A 17,544-nucleotide genomic window follows, 5' to 3' on the forward strand; every position below is an offset into this window, starting at 1 on the left:
GAGATGTTTTTGTAGGCTGCCATCTAACAGAAATGGACCACCTACTCTGGAGTTCATTTTTTCTTTTCATTGGAGGCTGTTATCAGCAATTTGTTTGCAGAAATGTCACCAAAAATCTATTTATTGCATAAGATTGTGCTTGTGCTTGGAGGTTGGATATGTTTTGCCAAAGCCTTAAAAACATATATTTTAAATTCACATCTGTTTAAGTCATAAGGAAAACAAATCCAGTTGACTTTGAGTCTTTTCAGTAAAAATCTCTTTTAATGTCCTATTAGGGTTTGGCCATTTACTGATAAGGATGCACATTTTCAGTGTTATTACTTGCATTAAGAAGAGTACATATTTCTGTTTTTTTTTTTGTTTTTTTTTGCACAGAAATACAAAAATACCACCAAGAAACCACAACAAAGAGCAATTCCATATGGAGAGTAACAGATGAATCAGTAGACTTAGGTATAAAGTGTTCTTCTTTAATACTGTAATCATGACCGGAGATTTTTTTTTTAAAAAGTGTCTTTTTTTATTTTTTATAGAATTAGTAATGTAAAGGAGAACAAAACTAAAAGAATGACAGTGTAAAAAACCCCATACTGAAGAATTTAGTTTCTTCTTAATGTGTTAACATTATTTCAAAGCAGATCAATCTACAGCACCCTCCACACTTATTGGTAGCTTCTGAAAATGAGTGACCACGTGGTGCTTTTCCAAATGTTCATCCCTTGTTTGTTCCTGTATGCAGTGTTTCCTGTCCAGAAGCTCAAATGTAGTTTTATCTGAAAAGGGTCCTGTCAGTCAGAATAGGGTTTAGGAACCTTCTTATATATTTGCATTTGTAATATGAGAGAAAAAACCTGCTATGCATCAGAAATAACCATTTGGCATTTTGAAAAGGAGTAATGGATCTTACACTTCTGGATCATTTCTGTACCTCATTTTCTGTCCTACTTATCGTTTGTACTGGTAAGATAAACTTGAGTCATCACCCGGCCTCCCTCGCCACTGTATTTGAATGATTTTGTTACATTTCTTAGAAATGTCTTAAAGTTAGACAGCAGCCCCCACTCACTTTGTGTCTATGTGGTGATTCTACGTATAGAATATGAATACATAAAATATCGATGTCAATGTCATGGTGAAAGTGCCGCACTTAATACAATAAAAGGCTGTGACGATCTCAGCTGCTGTTTCTGACCTCCTGCTAACGTGCAAGAGCGTCACTTACTCCCTGTTTGCTCTAAACCTTTTATATCGTTTTCTTCATGTGGTTTACAAAAGGTGGGATGGTGGGTGGCCATTGGGTTAGAGATGTAATGCCGACACAGAGGATTCCTAACATCCTGAGGATGGTCGGTTGCTAGCATAACTCGCGCACAGTTACATCTCATTACCTTCAACAAACAGCCGATTCATATATCTGGGGGGTTTCTGTATCCTGGAGTCAGTGCTGGATACTTACAGTGTTGGGCTTTGTATTCCAGCTGAATCATGGATTTACAGTGTGCAGATGGCAGCTGCAGCTGAAATAAGTCAAGACACTTGCAGAACATGTTCAAATCAAACTGTATGCGTAGCTTTGCAGTGTTTTTCAGCTTTTTTAGCAACTAAAACATGATGTACAAGAAATTAATAATATAGTTATATATACATATATTAGTAGATAATTTTGCTTTTCATTAGAGTAGACGTCAGCAATACATGTTAAATGAAATAATGATAATTTTCACAGAAAATGAAAGTGGTACATTTAAGGTTTGAGTGAGTGCAAAAGTTTCTGTTTTTTTGTAACTCCTGCACAAATATTTTTCCCCGTGGTCAGGCGTTGAGGGACCAGTAGGCGTGGTGGAGGTGTGTTTGTAATAGGAAGGTGTAGGAGGTGTTAGCAGGGCCAGTCTTCATCACTCACCTCCTTTATATTGGGGGTCCCTTTTTCAAATCTTTCCTCTCAGATCCGATCCCGTCTGCTGGAGTTGCTTTGGCTCAGATGGCGTCAGAGACATAAAGCAAACAACTCATTCATCAGTAGGTAGGTTTTCTTCTCCATAATTATTTAAAAGAGAAAACTGGACTCTTTCGAAGTAATAATATGTAGCATTTGCTCCAAAGGTAGACATGACAGTGCACATATACTATGTTGTGTTGCAGTATTATCTTGTATCTTGTTTTGTGTGAATTTCTTATTTGTTGTGATTTACATATAATTCTTTTCATGATGGAATAAAAAATACATGGATATTGTATGCAGGTTAAAAGTGTGTAGGTTGTTACAACAAGTAAAACTTTATTATAGTGCTTAAAAAAATAAAGGCACACAAGTTTTCTTAGTTCTCCTGTTTGATTCTTCATAAATTTATAACAGCAATTGGACATCTGTGGGATTTTTAGAGTTTTGGCTCCAGTGGTTTGTGCAGCTTTCTGTACCTTGAAAGGTGTACCTTGTCTCGCAGTTCAGTACAGTGATGCTTTGTTACTGCTCAGCCTGCTCTTACTGGTTAACTCTGGGTTTTCCACTCAAGTCTTGCTTCTTCCTGATCATTTAAAAACTTGGTTTGGCAAGCTGTTCAGTTACAATCCAGGGCTGTATTTGTAATATCTATGTTAGAAAATTCAGTTTTAACTATGTAAATGTGCGTACATGATTATTGCATGTAAAATCCATTAGTTTGGAGGATTTTATGTCAAATCAAAATTGTATTGTTTTGACTATAGCGTAGTTATAGTAATAACTACGCTATAGTCAAAACAATAACATTAAATCAACCTCTACCCAATGAAATATTCTCTTCTGTTTATTAAACTTTGTCCAACTTACAGTCTCTTTAAAGAAGGTAAAGACTTTCAAAGAAGTCTGTGGTGGAGTGTTTCATGGCAAAACACTACCCAACAAATACACTTGTCATAAATATGACTGATGTAAAAAAAATACCTTACCTAAAGAGTGTAAATGGGAACTCTGTGAATCTGGAGCGAACAAGGACCAAAAATACTCATATGATCAGAAAAAGTGTGCTAGAAACTTAAACACATTAAAAAACACATAGATAAGTAATAATAATGATTTTCCTTTTTTCATCTATAGGAGAGACCTGCCAAAGTCACCTCCAACAGCGTCTCCTAAGAAGCATAGAGGAAATACATTATTTTTGTTGTATAACAGTTTTCCAAAAGTTATACAACATCCCTGCACAGCAGCCATTGCAATATGTTAGTTACCCTCGGACTTATCTTACTCCTAATCCCATTCCCCTCCTTTCAAACCGCGACCCTTGACAAAAGAGATGCTGCAGGAAGCAATGTGACCAAAGGCAATACTGTTTCAACCTTCTCAAAACCAAAAACCACTGCTGCCCCTTCTAAACAGAGTTTGAACCCCACCCTAAAGCCAAACACTGTCACTGTGACAATTTTACCCACTGCAGGCTCCAACCAAAGATCAGCAGCCAATGCTGCAACAACCACCAAAAGCAAACTCAGTGTTGCAGTGGTTCAAACCACTCCACCATCACCAGCAAGGGCTCCTAAAGCCACTTACACCAACAGAGACAAACACAAACTCAACCAGACAGCTTCAACTAAGCTGTTGTCACTTAGTGAAGAAAAAGCCAACAAAATCAAGTCTGAACCTACTGGAGTTCACCAAGACCAGTCAACTATCACGAAGCTTTCCTCAGACAGTACTTTGAAAACCAGCAGAAACAAACCTCAACAATCTCACAATCAAACTACATCATCAAAATCTCCTTTAGCCAGTAATGAGAAGAATGCTGAGGACAAGTCCAGTCACAAAGTTCCTTCCACACCTTCCAGTGGCAGTAAGCCCACCAAAGACAGGGCTGCAGCTGGAAACCAGACTGTTTTTGATAATCCCCTCACCACCGGTGATGATAAGTCCAAAGACAAGTTAACTCCAAATGTTCCAACTTTACCTACCAGTGTTAGCAAAACTTCTCGAGGCAAAACAACAGCCTCTGGTAACCAGACCATTGCTCAAACACACACCCCTAAAAGTGATGACAAGTCCAAAGACAAATCAACTCAGAGCGTTCTGTCTTTATCTACCACCAGTAAACCTACAAAAGTCAAAGCCACAGTATCTACTAATCAGACAACTTCTGATAATTCTCCTCCTAGTGGTGATAAAAAGTCTAAAGATGTTTCAAATACTCTGCCTATACCTACCAATGGCACTAAAACTACTAAAAATAAGCATAAAGAGTCTGGACATCCATCTGTGGTTGATAGCCAACAGATCAATGATGAGAAGGCCAAAGACAAGCCTGGTGAGAGAGCCGGGGGTTCCAATAAAGATAAAGAAATGGGCACCATTACTATTACTCAGACTCCTTTAATCCAGGCAACCAGCAAAGACAATGCTGGTCCTTCACAGCCCCTTAAAGTGATCATCAGTTTCAATGGTGACTGGAGTCACACAAAGGAACAGGAGCTGACGTTAAAGCCTGGTGCTCCACTGGTGATGACACATAGCATCAACCTGCTGCCTGGTGGGTGTGCAGGGGGATGTGAAGCTGAGGTGGCTGCTCTGAAAGGACGCCTGACCCGGCTGGAAAGAGAGATGTCCCTTCTAAAGGAGAAATGTAGCTATGCCTTAAATGTACTTTAAATCTAACATTAGACAAACAGGGACTGGGCATAATAATTGTGCTTCTTCTTTTTGCCAACCAGGTCCATGTTCTGCAAATTGCCCAAATGACTGTAGTGGCAATGGGAAATGTGAGAAGGGGAAATGTATTTGCCATAAAGGATTGACAGGTCTTGACTGCAGTAAGTGTGCAAAAGATGCCGAGTGCTTTAAAGGTAAGAATACGTTTGTTATGCTTCCAAAGTTTATTTTATTCCACCTCTAACAAACTTTAAAATTTTCCTGTTCACAAGATGATAAGAAGGGTTCAAATACAACCATTGGATCTATGAATGACAGTGAAAAAGAGGTCCATGGAGAAAAACCGGAGATCAAAAAGCTTCCTCCAACAACAACTACACAAAGACCAAGGAAATTACCGCTCCAAGATGAGCCAAATGTAACGCAGAGTAATGAGAAAAAAACCAACAGCACAAAAAGCAAGAATGAAAACAAAAACAACTCTGTTGAGCTGCCCAACACGAACAAGAATCAAGTAAAGACATCCACTGACATAAATCGATTTTCAACAAGTCCATCAACAGAGGACAACAACAAAGTTTTTGAGAACAATACAACAATCGATAACTCCTCCAGAAAACACGGAGGCTTAGGATCAGTGAAGGCCGTGAATATCTCCACCTCTAGCTTCACTATCACATGGTTAGCGCCACACCGTATGTTCAAGAATTTCACTGTGATCAGAAGAGAGCCTCACACTGACAGTGACACTGATGAGAACGAGGGGCTTGGAGAGGAGATTGTTGAAAGAGACTTGATGTCTGACACTAGAACCTCAACTGAAGTCCACAGTCAGAGCACCAACACAACTGTCTCCTCTGGTAAAAGTGCTGAATCTAGAAGTAAAACTGAAACTAAGAGGATCTCGAGAGTGGTGCCTGGCAGCGCACGGTCCTTCAAGTTCAGTAATCTCAAGGCAAACACACGTTACGTGGTCCACGTATTTGGCTCTACAGCAGACAGAAGATCCAAGATTCACAGAGTTACAGCAACAACAGGTGGGATATGAAATACGAGAAACATATTTCCAAATGGTATCAACATTCTCAAAATAGCTTTTGCTAAGAAGCTCTAACACTAATCAATGAATAAAACTACTTGTTTCTATTCCCAGGTCCTGAGAAACCCACAGAACTGGTTTTTAGTAATGTAACAGAGTCCTCTCTGACTGTTTCTTGGACCAAACCGAACACCATATTTACAGGCTTTAGAGTAACATACATCAACATCGCAACAGGTTAGTCAAACCAACTTTATCTTAAGACAAAGACATTGATTTAAGCAAAAGAACAAAGTCAGTAAATATAGACAGAAACCCTGCGATGTGGGCTACAGACTTGAAAAAGAGGTAAATGTATACGATGCTTGTGTTCATGTTGTCAGGGAAAAGCCAGTTTGTGGCTGCGGACTCTCACCAATCAAGTGTTGTTCTGTCTAACTTGTCTGCTGGATCGACCTACGTTATCAGTGTCACTACAACCAAAGGAAGCGCTCAGAGTGATGAACTCACTTCAGTTATCACTACAGGTAATGTTGTTGAAGTTTCACCCAGTACACATAGTGTACAAGAAGGTCAATTAATATGCTGTGAATGTTTTTTTTTTTTTTTTTTCATAGTACCTGCTCCTCCAACACATCTCCAAGTCATCAATGTGACAGATAACACAGCTTTGCTGCGTTGGACACCCAGCCTGGGGAAAGTAGATCGTTTCATTGTTAGCTATGGGTCCTCCAAGAGTGAGTTTGAACTGACAGTAAAAATAAGTGTAAACATGGAACTGATTGATCCATCTATCAACTTTTTTTTGTTTTGTTTTTGTTTGTTTTTTGAGTACAGCTCCAAATGTTACAGTAACAGTGATGCTGTCAGGAAATTCAGTGCAGTACCAGCTGAAAGGTTTACAGAGAGCGACTCTGTATAAGGTCAAAGTCCGGACCCAAAAGAACAACCTCCAGAGTATGGGAATATCTACTTCATTTACAACAGCAAATGGTGAGTAGAATAGGAATAACTGAAGGCTTTAGAGTTTTTTTTTTACCTTCTTAAACTTAAACGTATGCAATTCTTCTGTTTCCTAGTGGTTAAGGCCAGTGAAATTGGAGGTCGGTCTGCAGTGATTGCCTGGAGGACTTCTGTTGTTTTTCACAGCTACAGAGTGATCTATCAGATGGCAAAAGAGGAGGCAAAGGTGAGTGATTATCCGCTTTTGATTGGACCAATTTGACCAAATTAAGATTCTGCAAAAATACACCTTTGTGTGTTAGGAAGTCATTCTGGAGCCACCCATCACAGAGTATAAACTGACCGGCCTGATTCCTTCGTCATCCTATTCTGTTGTGGTACAAGGCGAGAAAAATGGAAAGTATACGTCACTTGTCACGTCACAGTTCGTCACCGGTAATTATTTTTTTCTCACTATTTAGATTAGTTAGAGCTAAATATTCATAATACTCTAAGGCACGTGTTTCTTTGCCTTCCAGGAAAATTGCGTTTCCCTTTCCCGACTGAATGCTCACAAGAATTGCTAAATGGAGCTCTGGAGTCAGGGGAAGTGACCATCTACCCGCAAGGGAAAGAGGGGCGAGCAGTGAGAGTTTACTGTGACATGGAAACAGACGGAGGCGGATGGACGGTACAAGAAACTGCAAAGACATTTACAAAGTCAGTTGGCAAAACAGGATGCAAAATCAATTTGGGTGTTTTATAGGTTTTCCAGAGACGGATGAACGGAAAAACCGATTTCTACAGAACCTGGAGTGAATATAAAGCTGGCTTTGGAAACCTAAGTGAAGAGTTCTGGCTGGGTATTGTTGGACATTATTGCTCATTTTATTATCCAGATCAAGTTGTTGCATTTTGAAGGAAAAGAAATATGCTTAGTTCATCTCTGCAACTTAATGTGTGTTTTTTTTTTTTTTTTTTTTTTTTTCTCCTTCCTTTGGCCAGGAAATGAGCTCCTGCACAACCTGACCAGTATCGGCCCTGTGAGCCTGAGAGTGGATTTGGAGTCTGGAAATGACACAGCTTACGCTCGTTACGCCAACTTTTCTGTTGCTTCAGAAGGGAGAAACTATACTCTTACTGTATCTGGATACACAGGAACAGCAGGTGCATTTTAAAGGATAAAAAAGATGATTTGTAAACAACTCTATGAACATTTTTTCAAAATTAAAATACATGTGTGAAAACTCATGCCAAACATGTTAGGGTTAAAAACTTTAAAATTCCAAGAATAGGCAAACATTCCAACCTTAAATTTCCAAGTTTTTTTTTTTTCCTTTTTGTGATATTGATTATTTTTTAAAGTTTAATAAATTATTAAGCAAAACAAAAAAAATTGTTGTCCAAAATCCTAGTAGGAATATGAAATCTCTCGGGAAAACACTTGCAATGGTGCTTAAAAAATTATATTTTTTTGCATTATTTTAGCATTTATTATTATTATTACTTATTTATGGCACCTAAAACTGCTGTAACTTTATGTTTGTGGGTTTTTGTTGTATTGTTTATCGTAAGTTACAGGTTAGCATAATGTCCTTGGAAGTTTAAAAGCAACTTCATAGAAGAAACTGTAACAATCTAGTTTTTTTGTTTTTTTTCCAGCTAGATATAAAACAGATCCTAATTTAGATGCTTTATTTTCTTCTAGGTGACTCCATGAAGTACCATAATGGCCGCCCATTCTCAACTCGAGACAAGGAACCAGACCCTCTGGGGATCCACTGTGCCAAGGCTTATGTGGGGGGCTGGTGGTACAAAAACTGCTACAAAGTCAACCTCAACGGTCTTTACGGCATGAACAGCAATAATCAGGTAACCAACTTTCCTCACATTTTTCAAATACTATGGACACAGACCACAGATCAGTGATTTTCTGTTTGTTTCTGTTTATAGGGAATAGTCTGGATAGACTGGAAAGGCAAAGACGTGTCCATTCCCTTTTCTGAGATGAAGTTCAGACCGTCTCGGTTCTCCCCTGCAACTCACGGCTAAAGATGCTTCAAGCCCCGAGACTTGTACATACCTGCGTCTGCATGTCTATTCCCACAATAAATTCAATGTAGGATTTTTTATTTTTTTTTCAGATACTACTGGAACAATCAGTGTATTTAGTTCAGTTTGAAAGATGTTTTTTTGTTTTGTTTTGTTTTGTTTGCTGAGCTATTCTTATGGAAAATAAAACGAGAGTGGATGAGTAGCTCATTGCATCTGAATACTAAAGAAACCTTTTGCTTGAAGATGATTTTATCTGTTTTACCTCTAATAAATCTCTGTGCACCACACACATTAATCCCACTATTACTGTATTATTATGCACTGTCAATTGGAATAAATATTGCTTAAGTGGGTCTCGCATGTCATTTTTTGCATTTTTTATTTTATTTTTTTTCAAACCAGAGCTATTTTGCAGAAAAACTTGCACAGCACAAAGCTGAGCATCAGCCTGACTGTCATGTAAACAGAGGTTTGTTTTAATACCCTTCAGCACGTCCTGACTGTGTTCATCACGTTATCTCTTGTTATATGTGCTGGAGTCATCACATCATTAGATATGTTGACCTAAAAAAAAAAATATTTAGCTGTCCTTGATTACAGTGCAAACACTGACAGCTTATCAAACTGAGAAGTATAAAAGAGTAGTGTAGTGTACTGACCTGCTTTTCAAAGTAGAGGATGCATGAGAGAAGACAAAATGGCAGTAGAGATGTCACTGGTCAGTGTCGGAGCATTATTTTTTCTTGCGCTGCTCCTTTTGGTACTGATTGCCAGTCAACGAAACACTCATTCGCAAGGAAAGGATAAGAAAAGTAAGTGTGCTGGGAAACTCCATTTACTGTGTGAATAATTCATGTTTCATGTTGGCTTAATAATTCAACCTTACCTATTTTTTTCTCTTCTAAAATTTGAAAGGAGTAAAAACTGGACTTCTGCAGCATCTGTACCAGTTTGTTCGCAGTTCTTCAAAACCTTCTCTGCCGGGCCCCCCGAGTCGCTTCCTTATCGGCAACATGATGGAACTGACACACGATCACTTGCCGATTCACCTGACCGATCTGGGCCAACGCTACGGAAGCGTCTACCGCTTAAAATGTGGAAAAACAAGTAATTGTTCACATAAGGGTCACATCGTCTGTCTCTGTCTGACAGACATGTAACCTTTCATTTCTACTCTGTTTGTTAAGCCATGGTGGTGCTCAACAGTTGTGAAGTCATCAGAGAAGCACTGGTGAAGAAATGGTCTGATTTTGCTGGACGACCAATTTCCTACACAGGCAAGATATATTTCCTTGATAGACATATCTCTATGAATTAGGAAGTCGCTGAAATGATGCTTTGTCAGTAATTCAACTCAAAAGGAGGGGAAACTTGATTTTTAACACACAGGATGATTTTTTCTTTAGTTTTTCTGTTATTTTGAACCATTTTCGGGGGCCCATTAAGAACAGGGACAGTGCAGGTAGGCGTCTATGTCCTGCTGGAAGATGAAAACAGCATCACCACAAACCTTGTCAGCAGAGATAATTATGAAGTGTTAGATGTCCCGGTAGGTAGCTGGGTTGAACTTGAATAAACACCAGCAAAAAAAGCAAAGCTTTTTAACTGAGCGCTGTGGAAACTTCCCTCTGGACTTCAAGCAAACTTGGACTAGACTTTCTGCCTCTCTGCTCCTCCTCAAGACACAGAAACCTCAAATTCCGATTGAAATTGGATGAGTTTTGTGAAAAATGGTGTTTTATCTGAAAAGACAAAGTCAAGGCCTTTGCCAAGATAAGACACATCTGGTGTTGTCCCAGATTTAGGAGTGAATCAACTCAAGGAGTGCAACGCTCATGTGAAGTAAACATTTGTGTGCGGTGGCGCTTGAAGAACTGACTCCAGCTGCTGTCCACACCCTGTGAACATCCAAGCTCAAAAATTGTCTTTGCTTCCAAATCCTCTCTACACTGTAGTTGTTCTTGTTGCTGGTTCACCGTTTTTAATTTATTATTATTATTTTTTGTTTGTTTTTAACAAACGTTTTTCTTCTACTAAACTTCCAATAATCTGCTTGGATACAGCATTCTTTAGTTGCTCAGCCATTTTCTTTATCTAGTAAGTCTTTCTATTCGGTTATGTTTATTCCTTTTATTAGCCGCAGCAGCTTTCAAAGTGAAATGTTCAAAATTCTCCGCTCTGTATAAAAATTTATGTAGCTGAGTTTAACTTTACAAATGTAGTCGCTACATTCCCTGATATTTTCTTCACACTCGAAACAGGAGACATTGTATCTGGAGGAGGACGTAACATCTCTCTGGGAGATTACACCGAGGAGTGGAGGGCACACCGGCGTCTCGTCCACAGTGCCTTGCAGCGCTGCTGCCAGCGGTCTTTACATGGGGTGATTGAGAGACAGGCCCTGCATTTGAGAAAGGTACAGAAAACCAGGACAGGTCCAGTGAGACCAAACCGAATTCAGGGGAATTTCCAATGTTACATAACCTGATAAAGAGTGGCCTGTTTATCTCTCAGGTTCTGATGGATTATCAAGAAAGTGCTGTTGACCTCTCAGAAGATTTTACTGTGGCGGCCAGTAACGTCATCACCACTTTAGCTTTTGGGAAAGAAGTGGGTGTCTACTTTCTCCAGCTGTTTATTTTAAGCTCTTGAGTTCTGAGGACAGTTTATAAAATGTGCTTCAATGAACAGCTGTGATTGTGCCAGAGCTGAAATTGGTTGTTTGTTTGTGTTGGGGAGAGAGCAAAGTTTCTGTTTGAATAGTTGTTTTTAGTGGTGAGGGTTGCAAAAAGATGCAGTCACGTAGTCCATTTTACCTTAGAACACAGTGTGTATCTTTTTTTTTTTTTTCTAGTATGATAAGACGTCACCAGAGCTGCAGGAGCTGCACCACTGCCTGAACAAGATCGTTGCCCTGTGGGGCTCCTCGTGGATTTCAGCCCTGGATTCTTTTCCGCTGCTGAGAGTCAGTAAATATTTAATATTATGACTGACAGTTACTGGGTTATGAAAGCGCATTTCATTCATAAATTCATGTATTATTTCCTCTCAAAGAAATTACCAAATCCCGTGTTTGCTTGTCTTCTCAAAGAAGTGGCCAGGAGGGATGCCATCATAAAACAGCACCTTAACAGTTACAAGGTTGGTGAATTTCAAAAATAGATCAAGCATGTCTATGTTTTGTAACTGACACCCTTTTATTAGTTCATAATCCTTTCCATACCAAAGTTTCATGCAGTTTTGTCACAAACCTTTTCATTTCACGTGTCCGTGCAGGGTAAGTACCTTCTGATCCAACATCTATACGACCAATTTAGGGGTGTACCTTCCAACCATGACACTTTTAGATAATTACATATAAAAGCAAAAGAAATGTTTGATTATAGGCTGAACAAATTATTATTGATAACTAGTATCAACTGGAAAGTGATTGTATTGAAATGATTTTTGTCGTTGTTGTTGTTCCATAAAAAGTTAGACACTATCAACATTGCAAAAGTACAAAATGGCAAAGAGGGAAAATGACCAAAACACATGGACAACATAGAAATCTCAAAGGTTAAATTCAATTAATAAGATGCTGTATCCAAGTCTGTTTATGTATTATGTTTAAGTTATTTTTGTCTTTCTACATTCTGTTTGCAGGCACAAAACAAAATAAACGAAGATGCTATAACAGGATTCCTCCTCCAGGGCCTTGATAAACATCAAAGCACAGAAAGTGGGGAGGTATATACCTTCATTAAGTGCCAGGAAATATTAAAAAGGAGATATTTATAGAAATCCAATATTTTTAAGTAAGCAGAACTTTATCTGCAAACAAACTGTAGACATGTTCTTATCTCCAGCTCCTGACTGATGTCCATGTCCACATGGCGACTGTGGACCTCCTCATTGGTGGAACAGAGACCGCTGCAGCTTGGCTCAACTGGACCGTGGCCTTCCTGCTGCACAGACCAGAGGCATAGGAAACTTTTACTGTTAATATTTTTTTAATGCCATTTACACATCTTGCAGGTTGTGTCTGTGTCTCATCTGTTATTTTTTTTCTCTATGGTTTAGGTGCAGACCAGCGTATATGAGGAGCTGTGCAGAGTTTTAGAGGGGCGGTATCCTAAATACAGTGACAGACACAGACTTCCTGTGTTGTCCTCTCTTATCAGTGAGATGCTCAGACTCAGGCCGGTTGCTCCTTTGGCCGTCCCACACAGAGCCATCAGGGACAGCAGGTTAGCTCAGCTACAATGAAACAGTGACTCAATGCATTTGTTTATGATTTGGACTCATAATGAGTTAAAAATGTCTTGAATTTTCTTTAGATATTTGAATAGTGGCTATTTAGTATTCTAGCGGATGGCAAATTAAGAAGTGGCTGATGAACCAGGTTTCTTCTGAAATTTTGACAATTAACACTCGTCTGTCTAACCTGAATAACACGTCTTTCCCATTTGGAAGAACAGCCATTGGGCTCAGTGTTATGTCATCTTTACTGATATTGTAAGAGGTTTCAGTGAAACTCTCTTAACATAGAATTTAATAACTCAACTGAATTACATAAAGGTTACAAATTTTCTAAATTTGTTTTTCCTGGTTTTGCTATTGCAATAAAATATTTAAGTCATTAATTTTAATTTATTTATCAATGTATTATCTTTACCTTTTTGTTTGCTTGCATTGCTTTTTCTCCAGTGTTTTATTTGGAATTTGACTCTGGTTTTAAACCCATGTGCAGCATCGCAGGTTATTTCATCCCGAAGAACACGGTCATCATTCCCAATCTTTTTGGAGCGCATCATGATCCAGCAGTTTGGCCCGAGCCGTACAGCTTCAAACCTGGTACAGCTTTACATCCCCTGCTACAGTGTCCTGCCTGAGCTGGCTCAGCGGGTTTCAATTTGAATCTGTTACTTTTGCTTTCAGAGCGCTTTCAGGAGGGAGGTGGCGGCTCCGCTCGCTTCCTGATGCCTTTTGGAGGGGGTGCTCGGCTCTGCCTGGGGGAGTCTGTTGCCAAAATTGAACTCTTTCTGTTCACTGCTTACTTGCTGAGAGATTTCCAGTTTGTCCTTCCTCAGAACGAATGCTCCCTGCCTGACCTCACGGGGGTCGCCAGTGTTGTGCTTAAGATCAAGGCCTACAAAGTTGTGGCGTGTCCTAGGCCTTGAACTAGTCCTTGGGTAGTAGTGTGCACACATTTTCATCCCTGTAAATGTTTTCCTTTTGTTGCATTTGAGTCAGAAGAAGTTCCTTAACAAATTCAACATGTGGATCTAACTTCTGGAAAGAACAGAGCGGCAAAAATGTCTAACCTTAACCTCTGTGTAGCAATGCACATGGATCCATCTGTATCTGATTATGTACTGGAGACTCTAATTTTGAAACAATTATGGCACCACCAAGTGGACAAATACTGTACATGCATGTTGCTTACCTTTTGCATCTTCATTTTTACTCCAGTGGCTAAAAAGAGTTATATGTAGTCATACTTGAAGAAAATGATTAATATTTTTCTGGATTTGGTCACCAAATGTCATCAGGTTGAATCCTTATAAGAACATAGAAAACAAATTTAAATTTGGTCAAATAATGTGACCAAATTTACTCAAAATGAGGGAACTCCTATTTACACTTGATGAACAGCTTCTTATGTTCGAATATTAAATTTTGTCTATGTTGAATTTTTTTTTTTTTAAATAAGTAGCTCAAAAGGTTCAAATGAACCAAAATTATAGCTAAATTTTACATGCATTGTTTTTAGTAGAGTAAAACCATTCCCAAATGCACCAGTATATATATATTGTTTTACGTACATGGCACACCTAAACTTACAAACAATACAGAAAATAATTTTTTCAAGTCATGTCATGTGTTTATTAGTACAGTAACAGCTCAAAATTTAACTTTCTATGTTTAATTACCAAAGAGCTCCTGTGTTGAGAGTAAACTTCTGTTGAATCTGATGTTTCTATGAATTATGATTGTGGTTAGGTTTCAGAAAAGTCTTAAAGTGAATAATAAATGATCAGATAATTTCAGCTATTTTTATTTAACAGTTGTTGGAAACCCCATTCCAGCAGAAGACACTGTTGAGCTTATGTGTTCCCTCAATGCATTTATAGGATTTGTTCCCTACAAAAACAACACAGGCATATCAAAAGGAAAACTTAATTTGGTATGTTACTTCAATAACTTGTAAAAATCCATCTGTTTGCTTTACAAAACTCATCATTACCAATAAACTGAGTGACCATGACAGGATATGGAAATGTCAAATAACCCAGAATGGTGAGGTTAAAGCCTCTGTCAGATAATGCTCTGAAATAAGAAATTCTAACTGTGGTTTAGCAAGTACAAAGGTTGAACTTTGCTCCCTTTCCTGTAGATGGGCTGGAGGAAGTGTTCACTGCTGTTGGTGAGTCAGTGTCACTTCTATGCAGAAACATTTCGTCTCTCAGACTTGGAGACAGAATAGAGTGGACACTGAATAAAAATTAAAAAAAAAACACTGGCTCCATCACTAAAAAATGATCAAAGAAATGTATTTTAAGTGAGCAATCGCTCATCAATAATAATCAGCTAAACGAGTCCCCTGCATGCTGGAAACCACCAGTGTGTGGGTTGCGAAATCTTTGTGTCACTTCTATTTTTCTTGTTTTACATCTACATCAAAGACTGGTCCTGCAGGAGGAGATCTCACTTTGATCTCTGTGGTTACTTGGTTGAATAAATGTAAAAAAAAAAAAAATCCTTGAACCTAACCCAGTTAGGTTGAAGGTTGCTCAAATATTCTTGAGTGGAAGTTAAGTTGATCATAGTAAAATTTAAAGAAAAAATAACTAGGATGGTTATCAGAGCTGTTTACTAAATGCTAATAGCACGTTGTTCAATAAGCTTCTTCTCCCAGTTTTTATAAGCCCTGATGAAATGACCTTGTTTGTCCACAGAGAAGGTTCACTGAGGGCATCAAAATTTTAGCACTCTGTTAAATGTGCAGTTTCAGTCATTCATCGTTTCCTTTTAATAGATGCAGCTGCAGTTGAATTTGGCACATATGTGAAGTGGAAACACAGATACCGTGCAGGGATTAACTCTAACAGAGAACTACTACACCGAGCTGTCAGAGTAGCATAATTACTACTATTTATCTTGACTCCTAAGTCAGTTATGATATTAAATGACTGATTTGTTTTTGCAGCTTATCTGTGGTGAAGTGTCAGAATTGTAAGGCAGAATTTGCATTGAAATCAAGCAGATATGGTGAAATGTGTTTCTCTGAAAACTATGATATCACATACTCTGTATAAAAACACACACCTACAGAGGCGTTTTTATACAGAGTATAAAAACAGCCAGGAAAGACTCTTCAGTGTAACGGCCTCAGGTTTGCATTGAAATAACTTCCTTCAATGTGATGTCACAAAGTGATTTCCGGAAGAGGTATTTTAAGATACCTCTGTTGCTCTCAGAGAACTTGGTCATATTTGTGAAGCATTTAAAGGAGTTCTGTAGAAGAAGAATGAATTTCCAGCCTTTGATTGGACTGTGTCTCATTTCTCCTCTATGGGCATCGCTGGCACTTTATTCACCAGGTAGGTACAACACTTCTCTTATAATCAAATTATCTAGGTTGCATCAAGTATTTAATTTAGTATTTACAAGAATATCTTCTGAAAAGAGAATGAATGTCGAGCCTTTGGTTGCTCTGTATCTCATTACATCTGTTCAGTCAGATTCACTTTATTCCTCAGGTAATTGTAGCACATTTATTATATCTAATCAGCCTAATTGATCTCTATTTAGTATTTATTTAAGTATTTATTTACAGTGATGATTTGGTACTCTGTTGTACCAAAGCTAATGCTTTCTCTGCTTATATATTGTAATTAACTGTAAAATTTGGATGTCGTTGCTTTGTTGTCATGGCAAATAGATACTAGTATATCCATCCATCCATCCATTTTCTGTCACCCTTGTCCCTCAGTGGGGTCGGGAGGGGTGCTGGTGCCTATCTCCAGCTCACGTTCCGGGCGAGAGGCGGGGTACACCCTGGACAGGTCGCCAGTCTGTCGCAAGATACTAGTATATAAACTGGCATTTTTTCATGAAGTCCATCTTTCAGAATGAATGTTGTTTTGAATCTGGGATTTGTTTTTAATAAGCACAAGCTTTCCTAAAGAGAGTTTTAGATTTATAAAAGTTCTTGATGGAAAAGTGACTGTAAGAGTGTTTTCACTGATGGCTTGATATTTAATAAACTGCTCAAATGTGCTTGAGAGGAACAGGAAACAAATGATGGGAAGCCTCTTAAAGGTTATTCAGTGTAGTTTGTATTTCAGTTATTTCTCTAATCATGACATGTTCACTAAATATCCAACACAGCAACAGAGAATATGACTGGGATTCACTGTGCAAGTGAATTCAAGTTGGATTATGATCTGCACGCTTTTGAAAAGAACTGTATTTATATTTTTCATTTGAAAACCTAAATGCATGTATTTTTAGCTTGAATGCATTGTTTTATTATTACACACAGGTCCTGTGCTGCAGATTGCTATACCAGGAGACAGAGTTACCTTGAAATGTGGTTTACCTTCTGGATCCTGCTCTTCTGTAAACTGGATAGTCACAGGTTCGATAGTTTCCCTCATCTGGGAAACAGATGAGGTGGTTACAGCTGGAAAAGTGACACATTTAAAGGAAAACAAGTATCGTCTGCTAAAGGATTGCTCCCTGGAGATCCCTCAGATGGAGCGTGATGATGCCATGTTGTACACTTGTCAAAGTGGAGCGCTAAATTCAAGTGTTGCCCTTCGGTTTGTTGACAGTAAGTAGGACTGTGGTTCATAAAATCATTAAATTGAATATTAAACGAGAGTAATTTTATTTTTAT

The 17,544-nt window shown here is 38.5% G+C and overlaps 2 protein-coding genes across 2 annotated transcripts; both read left to right on the forward strand.

Moving 5' to 3' along the window:
* The first annotated feature begins 1,884 nt into the window (after nt 1-1,884).
* Nucleotides 1,885-9,010, forward strand: LOC103143071 (tenascin-like). The gene is made up of 15 exons (XM_007559473.2): nt 1,885-2,026; nt 3,080-4,595; nt 4,684-4,815; nt 4,894-5,658; nt 5,775-5,897; nt 6,044-6,187; nt 6,278-6,397; nt 6,498-6,653; nt 6,740-6,849; nt 6,926-7,058; nt 7,142-7,293; nt 7,369-7,465; nt 7,608-7,769; nt 8,311-8,474; nt 8,556-9,010. The coding sequence occupies exons 2-15, from the start codon at nt 3,203-3,205 to the stop codon at nt 8,652-8,654; spliced, it is 3,750 nt and encodes a 1,249-aa protein (XP_007559535.1). The 5' UTR covers nt 1,885-2,026; nt 3,080-3,202; the 3' UTR covers nt 8,655-9,010.
* Nucleotides 9,011-9,309: 299 nt separating this feature from the next.
* On the forward strand, nt 9,310-14,907 carry LOC103143072 (steroid 21-hydroxylase-like). Its single transcript, XM_007559475.2, has 12 exons — nt 9,310-9,469; nt 9,573-9,764; nt 9,845-9,934; nt 10,919-11,073; nt 11,172-11,267; nt 11,512-11,622; nt 11,712-11,798; nt 12,303-12,386; nt 12,506-12,619; nt 12,720-12,886; nt 13,390-13,493; nt 13,578-14,907. Exons 1-12 carry the CDS (start codon nt 9,340-9,342, stop codon nt 13,817-13,819), a joined length of 1,572 nt encoding a protein of 523 aa, XP_007559537.2. The 5' UTR covers nt 9,310-9,339; the 3' UTR covers nt 13,820-14,907.
* The last annotated feature ends 2,637 nt before the right edge of the window (nt 14,908-17,544 follow it).

Source organism: Poecilia formosa, unplaced genomic scaffold (genome assembly GCF_000485575.1).
Source record: "Poecilia formosa unplaced genomic scaffold, Poecilia_formosa-5.1.2 Scaffold105, whole genome shotgun sequence".
NCBI lineage: Eukaryota > Metazoa > Chordata > Actinopteri > Cyprinodontiformes > Poeciliidae > Poecilia > Poecilia formosa.

Coding starts and splice junctions, on each gene's coding strand:
- LOC103143071 (XM_007559473.2), top strand. CDS start 3,203: ATGTTAGTTACCCTCGGACTTATCTTACTCCTAATCCCATTCCCCTCC. Junction 5,898..6,043: donor ATACATCAACATCGCAACAG/GTTAGTCAAACC, acceptor TCATGTTGTCAG/GGAAAAGCCAGTTTGTGGCT. Junction 7,770..8,310: donor TGGATACACAGGAACAGCAG/GTGCATTTTAAA, acceptor ATTTTCTTCTAG/GTGACTCCATGAAGTACCAT.
- LOC103143072 (XM_007559475.2), top strand. CDS start 9,340: ATGAGAGAAGACAAAATGGCAGTAGAGATGTCACTGGTCAGTGTCGGA. Junction 11,074..11,171: donor AGGCCCTGCATTTGAGAAAG/GTACAGAAAACC, acceptor TTTATCTCTCAG/GTTCTGATGGATTATCAAGA. Junction 12,887..13,389: donor AGAGCCATCAGGGACAGCAG/GTTAGCTCAGCT, acceptor ACCCATGTGCAG/CATCGCAGGTTATTTCATCC.